The sequence below is a fragment of the Vanellus vanellus genome (genome assembly GCF_965231255.1).
Source record: "Vanellus vanellus genome assembly, chromosome: 6".
Taxonomy (NCBI): domain Eukaryota; kingdom Metazoa; phylum Chordata; class Aves; order Charadriiformes; family Charadriidae; genus Vanellus; species Vanellus vanellus.
In genome coordinates, this window is record NC_138911.1 from 34,742,825 (window position 1) to 34,755,251 (window position 12,427).

A 12,427-nucleotide genomic window follows, 5' to 3' on the forward strand; every position below is an offset into this window, starting at 1 on the left:
GAGCCCGCCCCGCTCCCGCTCCTCTGCACGCGATAGGCCAGCCCCGCGCCCCCTGGACCATAGAGTCTCAACGTCGAGGCAGAAGGCAGCCCTTTGCTAGAGCGCCCCCCACGGGACCGGGCGCTGAGAGCTACGGGGGCGGACAGAGTCAGAGACCTCCGGGTGTCACAAACAGACCCGGGATCCAGTTACGTCGCTTCCTTCCCGTCCCCGGAGGACACGTGACCACAGGCGACTGGCCGGGGCGGGGGGGGAGAGGGCCGGACCGGCATCCGGGTGCTGCCTCCGGCAGAGCACCGCCTGACGCGGGGGCGGGGACAGCTGGGCCGCGTCACGTGAGGGCGGCGGCGGCGGCGGTGACAGCGGTGACAGCCGGAGCGGGCCCCGCCGCCACCATGTCGGGCAAAGACCGCATCGAGATCTTCCCCTCGCGGATGTGAGTGTCCGCCGGGCCGATGCCCCGAGCGCAGCGGCGGGGGCGGGTTAGCGCCGAGGCGGGCGCGGCGGGGGGTCGGGACCGGGCCTGGGCAGGGCGCCGGTGAAGCGGGGCTCTCCGGACTCCTCTTCTCACCTGGGCTCCGGCGCTGGAAATGTCTCTGTGGGTTGTGTGTCTGCTGCTGCCCCGGGCGCTCTGAGCCTCCCGGCAGGAGAGGGAGGGCGGGCGTCCCTCAGGGCATTGTGTCAAACACTTGGGCAAGCAGTCGAAGGCTGCAGTTAGAGATTCTCTTCAGTTTCTCCTTTCAGGCTCAAAATCAGCTCTGTCAGCCGTCAGAGGGCCATGCAGGGTCCAATGCCACGACGCAAGCAGCTTCCAGTGTGTGTGTATCTGTGCGCTATTTAAAATCATGCGATTACGCAAACCTTTTATTTTTAAAAGAGCAATTTGTAGGATATACGTGTAAGAAAAAATGCACAAATCAAACCATAGCTTCCCTTCACTTTTTAATAGACGATACTGCTGTACAAGCGGTTGGTCATAAAGTGTTAAAAAAGAAGAAGGAAGTAAAATGCGTGAAGCGCAGTGGACAGTTAAGTCATTTTCCAGATTCTGACAGCAAACTATTTGTCATGAAATCAGATGTCTCCTGACAAGGCCTAGAAAGCTGCCAACATTGGAAAGAACACAAACAATTGAAACTGATCTGCTAATAAAATTGCTGTTTTAATAATGCTGTTCAGTTTCTCTTCAGAACGCTCCAGGCCAGAAAGACTTTGCCTTAAGGTGAAAGGCTGTTTCAAATCTTCTTGCATAAAATTGGGTTGATGCCTGGCTGTAGTCTTTGTAAAAAGGTGCCTTGCAGGACAGAAAACCTCAAATGTAAAATAATAATTATTCTCCCATGTATGAGCTGAGGACACATGAAATAACAGTTTATACAAAAAGATTAATACATTACACGGGAAAGGTTTTGAAACTTAGTTCAGAAATAAATTATTGCATATGCCAAGTCATCTGGTCTCACTCCTGCTCTTCAATAGTGCTCTTTTCATTCAGTTTACATGTCCAGCGAGGAGGCATTTCAGTCCCTTTTAAAAGGTATCTGGTTTTGTGGGCTGATACGTCATTGTGGCAAGGTGGTGGTGATGTACAAAGGCTTAATACTTGCAAGCCCTCTTTCAAATGAGGCAATAGACCAATAATGTGGCTGGTGTTTTGATAGGAACATAAGTTAGGATGATAAAATAAAGATGACCTGCCTCTGCAACCACTTTTTTTTGTTAACTGATGGAACAGAATTTCACAAGGTCTGGGTTTTTTGTTTTTTTTTTGTTTTTTTTTTTTTTTTTCATCTTTATGAAGTGGCTTGCTGGTATGACCCTCTTCTGTGTTGGGTATGACCAATTACAGAAGCTGCTTAGTCTCCTTGACAGTAAACAAAGACTTTGTTTAATGGACTCTCAGGGCCTGTGAAACCTTGCTTGAACTAGAAGATAACCCAGTCTCTGGCAGGTGACGAACAGAGAGAACTGGTTCAAGACGGTGACAGAGACTGCTTGTTGTGAAAGTAAAGCTGCCTTTTTACTCTTTAACTCTTTTATCATAAACATTCAGAAAGTATTTGTGCTTTTCAGTTATAAGTATTTGGTAGACGTTAATGGAGCTATTCTCATCATGTGCCAGTATATGTGGAAAGTAATGGATTCCACTGTGTAGATAGAATCTTAATTATACTTACTTTTTCCAAGGTCAGAGAGGAAGTGTATAAGGCTTCTCTTAACATAGAGTTGACTTGAGTATTGTCCTTCGTGTGTAGTGACCGTGTCTACAAAGTGGTAGCTTAAGTTAGCACAGCTTGTGGTTTTTGTAGTATAACTCCTGCTACTCTAGTTAACTTAAATCAAAGATTCTTCAAATTAAAACATTCTCCACAGCAGAGAGGGAAGCAAGGTTTGGATCCTTCTTCCGTTTCTAATTCTGTACAAGAAACCTCTAAGTGTGCTACTAGAAGTAAAGGATATACAACACTACAGCTAGCTTACTAATATCCCTTTTAAACTGGTACTACTTCTGATTGTCTTAAATAGCTTGTAAATCTCCTGTGCAGCATGTGAAGACATGGAGTCATTGTACTTTCTGACTTTCTTTAAACCAGAATGTATGACTTCTATATCTTGTTGCTCTGCAAAATCAAAACACAGCATCAACAGTTATGATCACATGAAGAATTTGCTGTGTTGTCTGATTTTGAGAAGACGACATAGCAGTAAAAGAGCTTAAAAGCAATACCAGTGTCACACTGACAGTGGACTTTTGGGGTAGTTTGATTTCTGGTACTTGTAAGTCATCAAGAAAAATGAAAACTCTTATTTGCTATTATGGAAACGCTGAAATATGACTTGTCAGTTTTCCATGACTTTTGACTTTGCAGGTAATAACCTTGTAATTCTCATTGATGATGGAGATAAATATAATAAATTATCTTGATTTTTAATGTGAATATGTATAAAATTCTGTCCTGAAGTGGCCATCCTGCATTGATGTTTCTTGGTTGCTTCATAATTTCAGTCACATCCATGTCAGAAAACTTTGCATGAGTTTTTTTCCTAATCCCTTCAGATGATGCAGGATATTTTTACTTATTCTTGTGTTTAACAGGGCTCAGACCATCATGAAGGCTCGTTTGAAAGGAGCCCAAACAGGTCGTAACCTCTTGAAGAAAAAATCTGATGCTTTGACACTTCGATTCAGGCAGATCCTTAAGAAAATTATTGAGGTAGGTAAATCAGAATTTTCTTCTGTTTGGCTCACTTTCTTTGAAATCTGTCTGTTCTGTCAGTTGTGCGTTCCCTTTCGGCTGGAATGTAGGACAACTTCGTGGATAACCTGTTTTTTGTAAGTGAGGCTACTGAGGACAGATGAGCAGAATTAGGTTTTCCTGGCTGCAATGGTACAGAATTTTTGTAAGAGTTAATATTCTTCACCTCTTTCCAACCAGTCCTAGGCTCTGCTTTCTCTTGTGTCCCAAGTTCTGTATCATATCTTCTACGTTACAGGAAATTTGCTCTGATGCTGCAAAATACTTTAGGAGTCGTTTTAACATGTTCTGTAGCCCCTTTTTTGTTGCTTTATCTGGCTTGGAAAAATACTGCAGATCTATAATGTTTCCTGCATGACTAAGTACACTAGAAAGCAGAAGTTTTGTCCAGATGGAACTTGTTTCTTTATGAAGAAACAGAGTCCTCCTTCTTCCTTTGCAACATGAATGACAACTTGCAAGATACTCAGTAGAGCCCAGTATGGCTTGTTCTGTTCTATCACACCGCTGCAACTGCTACAATATCCATGGTTAGCAGTAGGGCTTTGTTGCCATGCTGTATAAGCAAGCTCTTGGCACTAATACACAAAGGCTTTTGCTTCTCAATAGGATATTTTTTAGCTACAAGGGCTTCAAATGTGTATAAATTGGGAAAAAATGGAATAGGAGGGGAGCGCAGCTTCACAAAGCCACATACACCTGCACGTTGAAAAACAACTTTGGTTGTCTCACTATTCAGTACAATATGAAGTAAAAGTGTTTTCCTACTGAGACATTTTATTGTTGTGATTTAACCCCGATGTAGTAGAATTTTGATTGACAGACAAGTCTTTTGCCATTTCTGTGAGTTCTGGTCAGTGAAACAGCTGAAATATTTCTTTTTTTGCCAGTCCCCTGGGAATTACAATTTGCAGTTTGAGAGTAAACTACACATACAGGACTTTCTCATTCTCTTAAATTTCTCATTCTTCTCTTTATGCTGTTCAATATTTATCCTGGAAAAGGAGTAATGATGTACCTTGTATTTGCTGCCTTTTTTTTTTTTTTTTCCCAAACAGACTAAGATGCTGATGGGTGAGGTGATGAGAGAAGCTGCCTTTTCACTCGCTGAGGCAAAGTTTACTGCAGGAGATTTCAGGTGAGGATTGCTGATCTTGTGGATGTCCTACCCATGGGAAAGGGTGATCAATAAATGTTTATTTCTTTTTCTTAAAAAAGTAAAATTGTTAAATGCACTTTAGAAAGACAAAAAAAAAGACCAAAAAAAAAACAGTGAACAAGGTAGGACAGGATGAACTGAATTCCATTAGGTAAAGATTGGAGGCATCACTGCAAGGGAGAGATAATTTGCATGATGCAAATATATACTCTGTCAGAAGCTAAACAATGTGGAAAGATTAACAAAATTTACTTTACTTACAAATCATTGATTTAAGGTGTTGCTTTTTGCAGCTTGAAGTCTAAAATTTTGGGAAACCAGAATCTATAGCAGAGTATTGGACCATTTATTATTTTGATCTTTCTTATGAATTTGAGGCCTGGATGTAATGTGTGTTATTTTCTCCCAGTAAGTCATACAGAAATTTTACTGATTGTTCTAACCTCCTACCTCATTGACCTCTTGTCTCACTAGGGCTAGCGAGAGCTGTATGTGAGAGGGGAAACACATCTTTTTCCTCCAGTAGGATATTTTTTAATTGTATTTTTGGAAATTACAGTTCTACCTAGGGTGCTTGTGTAATTCATTCAAGTGTGTGTAGATTTTGTGGAAGCTGGGGAAGTGTTAGTGGTTCAGCTGATGGTACTACCAATTAATGGGGAAGAATTAAGTGATCAGACACAGTAATAATCTGTGTGCTGCTGAAGAAAAGGCTTTTTGCCCTTTCATTTGTAGAGGGTGCTGTTTCCTGTCCTAACCAGTTGCAGTGTTTAGCTATAAACACTAGTCAGATTCCACCCTGTAAGCAAACGGTACTTCAGTAGAAGAGCTGGCTATAGTGACCTGTTCTTCTAAGACCTTAAGACACATTAGAATTCTTCAAGGTAAATTGTTGTACAAACTTAGGTTTGTTAATATGATAGAGTTAGTGGGTGAACAAACTCATACCTGTTCTGAAAGAACAAACACATACAAACTCAAATGAACAAAATGTCGTGGCCTCGGTCTGCATTAAAGCCTTGAAATTCCTTCACTTTTATTAGGGAAAAAAGTCTCACAGGTTGATTAGACTCAATGTTATTAAAATATTTTAAAGTAATTTGCCAGATAACTGGTTAGTTTTAAGCTATGCTTTTTATACTTGGTCTAAGAAATTTCTAAAGTTACATTTCACAGACTCTGCGTATTTTAAATTTCCAAACATTGCTGGAAACCTATTTCTTTCAAAGCTTCTGTGTTAGCTTCCAAGTCTGTGCCATGAATTGCAGAGATAACTGAGCTGAAGACAATTTCCAAATCTTTACAGCTATTTGATAACTAATTCATCTTGTATATAATGACTTAATGAACCACTTCAGCTTTCCTGTATGTTTTCTTCCTTACAGTACCACTGTGATCCAAAATGTGAACAAAGCTCAAGTCAAGATCAGAGCTAAAAAAGACAATGTAGCAGGTGATTTTTCCAGACTATGAGTATTTCAACACTTAAAGGAATTGTGGGAGTAGACTCTGAAATATGCAGGAATGCATCCAAACAGACAGTAGGAACACTTGTAATTTGCCGGTCTTTTTCACATACAGCAGATAATTTTTATATTTAGTTATTTACCTCATAAAATTAGATGAGTGTGTGTAACCTGCAGTCCGATTTCTAGATCTTCGGACAAAGAATAACTTCAGTAGAGCTTTACTGAAAAATAGATCAGGAAATTAAGTATCAAAAATTAAGTAAGTTTCAGGAAATTAAATATGAATAATTGCCTATGAAGAAAACAAGAAAGATAAATCAGGATTGAATGCTTAAAATATTCCTTAAGCACAGGGAATACATTACTAAACAGAAACATAATAAAAGTGAACATTGAATAAACTGGAATACTTCCATGAATTTTTCACGTGTCTAGGTCTTTGTGATCTCAATACAATTCTGAAGTTCCATATTAAGGTGTCAGAACCAGCATGACTTAATCATTCCAAACCATATAGGCAGATTTTGGAAGCAAAACTTCTGAGCTTACATAATTTATTAGAAGCAAATGGGGTAAAAGTGAGTTGTACTTAATAAATCTATAACCCTTTATGTCTCTTACACGGATTCTTTTTCTCTTTTGTCAGGTGTAACCTTGCCAGTTTTTGAGCATTACCAGGAAGGCGGGGACAGTAAGTACAAACCAGGCATTTTCTATCTTACCTGTACTTACGGCTACTCTATGCTAATACAAAAATATTTGTCATGTCATATCTTGCTGATAAGTCAGGTTACATCATAGGCATAGGTGTACTTACTTCCTCTATGATGTTTATCCCCGTGCCTGTGACACGGAGGGATTATTAGGGACTATAGTAGATTTTAATTTCCTAAATCAGTGAGTTTTTCAGCTGAGGAGGAGGCTTGTCTTGAATTACCAGGTTTTGAGACTGGTAGGTCTTACTGTGGACACGCAAAACAGTGATCTGTAGTAACCACTATAAAGACAGTTTGTTAATAGGCAAAGGCTTTAGCTTGTCACTTGCTGAGCTGTCCGCATCTCTGTAGTTTGTAAAGTGCTAATTTTTATCTAGTAAGAAAACACCATAGTAGCAATAGCAACAGCAACAAATATTACTTGATTATTATTTTTTTTTCAGGCTATGAGCTGACTGGCTTGGCCAGAGGTGGAGAACAGCTGGCTAAGCTGAAGAGGAACTATGCCAAAGCTGTGGAGCTGCTTGTGGAACTGGCCTCCTTACAGGTTGGTGGAAGGGGAAAAAAAAGAGGAGATCCTTGGTTTCTCACTGTTCTGAAATGAAATTAACATAGTCTCTGTGATTGTAGCTTAATACTTCGAGCTGTACTATACTCCTTTAGTCACAGTGCTGTACAAAGTGGCAAACCTTTTCCAGCCATAAACCAGAGTTATGTTACCGCTTCAAAGAAGTCCTTATTTCTTAATGCTAAGAAGAAACTTTATTTGTTACTGCTAATGTGCAGTGTTCAGCATGCTACTGACATTAGTAGAAAAAACTGCTTCTATCAAGAATGTTGTCTGTAGTGCTACATTACAGGCTCTGGCTTTCAAGTGCTATTTGATTTTGTTATAGAATTGATGGAAATGCTGAATTTATCTTATTATGTATTAATTATTTAATCCTATTCTATCAGACATCCTTTGTTACTTTGGATGAAGCCATTAAAATAACAAACAGACGTGTGAATGCAATTGAACATGGTGAGTATTTTTCCACTTGGGATGCATAATATTTTTCTGTCTCCATGCAAGATGAGGAGCAGGGTTATGAAAGCCACTGTTCTTTTGACTGCTTTCTTCTTTGTTGGATTTCTAACCAGTTCAAGAACTCTTCAGAAAGCATTACAATGAAGCATATTGTAAGTAAGAACAAAAATTAAAAGCCCAGTGGAATGGACTGGCATACACAGAGATAAATGAATATGCAAACCTGAGAAAGTAATCAGGAAGTTGTATTGAGAACCTATAGAACAAAGATTTCACAAACATACTCTGGAATCTATGCTAGCGACTTTGACTTATATTGGTCAAGTCTGTTGACTAGAAACAAAAGACAAGGATGTTTCTATGTGTTAAGATGTTCTAATAGCTAGCATAATAGCTTTTAAAACTGTAATGGTGGTGTCCAGTGGAGACAGTGGTGACTTTGTTGGTTTTGGATGGGATCGCAGAGTAGACATCTAGAGAGAAATCTTGGTAACCTATTCAGGTATATATATCAGGAAACAGAACAGTCCTAAGGTCAATGCTCTGGTATTTTTCTTTCATCTGAATGTCTTATCCTTCATGTTCTTGTATGTTAAATTTGTTTCTTGCAATTTCTCAAGTACTACCTATGTACAATATTACTGTGATTCCTTTTGCTGCAATAGCCAGGGTGCTTTGATTATTTCAAGTTCCTTTCCGTGTTGTTGATAGCTCAGATTTAATCTTTGCACGTATGCAATAACTTCCTTCAATACATAATTCTAAACCATCCTTTTCAGTACTGTTTTTCATAGACTTATTCCTTTGAACGTGCAGGCCTTATCTGCAGCTTATCACTCTGCAAATTGGACTGTAAAAAAGGTTTCCTCTGCAGCCTTCCAAATAACTTTGGTAGTGCTGATAACAGCTTTCTTTCAAAAAGTGATTCTGACACATAGCTTGCTCAGTTGGGTGTTAAACCTTTGTTTAATGTCTTCTCTCTTCCCTTGTGATGGTGTTACATTTGAATATTTGTTTTCATGATGACTTTTTCAAAAAGAGATCATAATTCTGCGAGTAAAAGTGCTATATTGAACAGAAGTTTCTGAAAGAATGTGATAGAAGAACAGTTTTAATTCAAATCTTGCCCCCCTCTTGCAGGATTTTTTTTAACTGCTTCCATGGGGAAAAAGGACCTTACAAACAATCAGGGATCAGTCCTTACTGATTCCATTGCATCTTTCAAAAGAACATGCTACGGGAGAGTCTGTGATGTTCAGAGTCCTAATTTAGTCCTGGACTTACTGAAGAAAACAACTACATGTACTTGTCCATAATGAAATAGTATGATCTTCCATGAAAGACATGTAAATTTTCCCTAGCCAAAAGAATCACTAGATTGACTTCAAACAACCATCTGTGCACTGCATTAGAGAACTTCCTGGCTAATGTAACAGCATTCAAACAACTTCCTTATTTATATTTTTCTAGTGATTATTCCCAGGATTGAGCGTACTCTTTCCTATATCATCACAGAACTGGATGAACGAGAGCGAGAGGAATTCTACAGGTAAATATCTAAACCAAGACTAGACTGGTCTCTTTTTCTCAAATAGAACATTCCTTAGAAGGGACTTAGAACTATTCACTACATCTGGCAGCAAACACAAACATGACCTCGTTCTTACTGCACAGTGAGTTTCCAGAGTTGGGCCAGATCTGCAATTACTTGTCTGAAAGTTACAAATGAATCCCTACCACTAGGATGTACATAGCTGTTATCATTCCTCCAGAGAGAATGATGTGATACAATACACTGAGATGTTCTGCTTTAAGGACACCTCTGCCACACCAACCCCTCTCTGGGCTGCCTGAAGCAAAAAATATCAAACCTGAAATGAATGAAAGAATTAGCTTAATTAAAAGACAATCAGAGTAGTGCTTAAGGTCAAGAATATAATTTATAGTTTGGATGAAGAAATGCGTTAATCTGCACAGATGAAGTTTTTCAATGGCAGCAACTAGCGATAAAAGCCTTTTGCCATTTGTTACAGGATTTGCATTTCCAGGGAAACTTCTCCAGCTTTACCATACCCAAGTTGTATGGCATCTTTGCTGCTAGCCTGTTTTATGAAAACATCATGCTGCTTTCACAGAAAAACCACATTTCTCTTCACAGGTTAAAGAAGATCCAGGAAAAGAAAAAAGTACTGAAAGAAAAATCTGAGAAAGAACGGGAGCTGCGGAGGGCTGCTGGTGGGGAACATGAACCAGCCAATCTCTTAGCAGAAGAGAAGGATGAAGACCTTCTCTTTGAGTAACCCAGCACAATTGTTGTATATGGAGCAGGGGACGCAGAATACAGAATGTCTAATTGCAATCTAATTCAGGACATGCCTCAAAGATACTTATGTGGCTTCTCAGTTGGTGTATGTCTTGAACTGAATGGGTTGTGGATTTCTCCTGGGAGATTAGAAATCTGGGAACTTGACTGCAGCATAGGAGGAAAAGGAGAGATGAGTCAGGTGCTTTACTGTCAGGAAAACCTTCTACTGTGCATTCAGCCTGTTTCTTCACTTAGTAGGAATGACTGTCCATAGCTGTGGTTTTTGCAGGATGGCTCTATATCTGTCTAATCAGGTGGTTCTTTATTTGCTCCCCTTCCCAGTACAAGCAGAGGAAAATGTTACTTAGGGAGGGAAATGCATGTAGTGTTCTTTACTGCTGAACTATTAATGTTCAAGTTGATTAAAGCAGATGTTGGTCCAGCTGAAGTCAGATGTCAGTAAAGAAAACACTAGTTTTCTAACCTGTTGATGAAATCCACAGTCTTCTGTGATTTATTTTTGTTGCACGATTGTTACCATTGGCTTAAAACATCTATGGTTTTAACTAGAGGTTCTGCCAACTTGTGTACTGTCTGTGCTAGAAACAAGTAAAAAAATCTCAATGTTAAGTATCTGGTGTCTGGCTCAAATTGCTAGAAGATGGTGGTCTTAAAAGCTTGTCGTGTTGATTTCTTTGCTTCATCCCCTACCCGCAATTTAGAATCCACACTGGGCTCTTTTCAGCCTGTGCCCACCATTCACTTAACCTTTACTGCTTTAGATAAGTAACCGAGAAGTGGCTCCCTCCTGCCACAAACACATAGAAACTCTTCTCAACTATTCAGCTACACGTTGCTCCAAATCTTCATTGCAGCCAGTAGGTTGGCAAACAATGTGGGGTTGAATGTACAGTAGTCCATCCTTGCTGTGCTTCTTCACATCCTTTGCTGATTAGGGGAGATTAGGACAGTGGCTGATAAGCAGGCTGGCGCTGAATGCTGCTCCGTTTGAAGGGATGTTTTTCTAAAGACATTGGTTTGCAAATCGGCAAACTGAACACACCCCATAGCAATAACATGAGTATGTTGTCTATAGTACTACCAGTCTCTTCAAGGTAAGCATCTTTTAAACATGATCCAGCGCTTAACTGCAGATGCAGGGTAACTGCAAGGAAATTAATTTCTATTAACACCTTTAAAAAGTCATTTTATAATTGTATGAAGCACAAGGCCATTTCTTTTTTGAAGCTGAAGGCAGCACAGCTGAATAGTAAGTCCATACTCTGTTGTATGATACAAGATACAAGTCCAGCTTGAAAGAGAGAAACTGGATCTGAGGACGTTACCTCTCCCACTGGATGCATGGTGTCAGAAGGAACAGGAAACATCCTCTGGGGCACTGATGGGTCACAGCATCTTTCGCACATTCAGCAAACTGGCAGAAAGAAGACTCCCAAGATCTGCTACAATAAGTAAAATTGTACAGTGATTTATTTTAAATCTAGAAATATTTTACATTTTTACATTAGTGTGCAGTTCATGATGTCTGAAAATACAGAGTGCAGATACAAGTATAAAAGTACAATGTGGGGCTAACCACAGGTCTCAGTAAAGTTACCTTAATTATTTAAGGCATTAACCCCCCATCTCATATTTTAAAAAGTCACATATAATTACATTCAAAAATTATTTTATGCAATTCAGCTAACATTTATTTTTTATTAAATCTGGACTGGTAAAAATGCAGATACCCTCATTTCAGTCTGATACAGCTCACTACAAAGCCTGTGATAAGGTCGAAGAGTTTCACCAGTGAAGTTTGCATGGTCTCTTTTACTCTCAAGGGACTTAGTACACATTGTTCAAAGAAGGCAGCATAATTTCTTACACAAGGTAGTTCCAAACTGGCAGCAGATAGGCAGCCAGGTTCATTTCTCAGTGCTGCTCAAGCCTCTCCTTTCAGCAGGAGACAAAGCTAGCATTGGTTATAAACTATCATAGCACCTCTCTACATGGATGTCAGCGAGTACCGTGTGCCTTGGGAATTAAGAGAGTACAGCTGAACTTCAAGCAACATTCTTTAAGTCTACATTCAAAAACTTATTTGTGTAAAAACAGCTTCTGTACACCGTTTCAGAAAAACTGGGGAGACGAACAGCCAAATACATTAATGGCGTGATTTACTGTGACTGACGCTGCCTATGAACACTGACTACCTAAGGCAGTTCAGCAACCATCTTGAGCTGATTGTGACTGCAAGAATTTGGACAGTACCTACGTAGCTGAGCCAGGTTACCTTAAACGCTTTTTACTGCTTTCCACCTTCTTGTCCAACTATGAAACAATCAATACCAAAAAACTTAATACATCTGCAATCATCTTTCTTAAAAAAGGGTAGAATTGATACAATATTTTGTCACTGACTATCCAATATACCTGAACATGTAGTTGTCATAAACTATGGATTAAACTGAGAACGTGCCTGCAATGT

The 12,427-nt window shown here is 39.7% G+C and overlaps 1 protein-coding gene across 1 annotated transcript; it reads left to right on the top strand.

Annotated features, from left to right (window-relative positions):
• Window positions 1–250: 250 nt before the first annotated feature.
• Window positions 251–10,566, top strand: ATP6V1D (ATPase H+ transporting V1 subunit D). The gene is made up of 9 exons (XM_082485507.1): window positions 251–436; window positions 3,098–3,215; window positions 4,316–4,395; window positions 5,802–5,869; window positions 6,532–6,576; window positions 7,045–7,148; window positions 7,559–7,625; window positions 9,102–9,180; window positions 9,790–10,566. Exons 1-9 carry the CDS (start codon window positions 396–398, stop codon window positions 9,929–9,931), a joined length of 744 nt encoding a protein of 247 aa, XP_082341633.1. The 5' UTR covers window positions 251–395; the 3' UTR covers window positions 9,932–10,566.
• The last annotated feature ends 1,861 nt before the right edge of the window (window positions 10,567–12,427 follow it).

Bases quoted from the DNA above. Each gene is read 5' to 3' on its own strand.
- ATP6V1D (XM_082485507.1), top strand. From the start codon at position 396: ATGTCGGGCAAAGACCGCATCGAGATCTTCCCCTCGCGGAT. The intron at 437-3,097 runs GTGAGTGTCCGC...TGTGTTTAACAG, and splicing joins GAGATCTTCCCCTCGCGGAT to GGCTCAGACCATCATGAAGG. The intron at 3,216-4,315 runs GTAGGTAAATCA...TTTCCCAAACAG, and splicing joins TCCTTAAGAAAATTATTGAG to ACTAAGATGCTGATGGGTGA.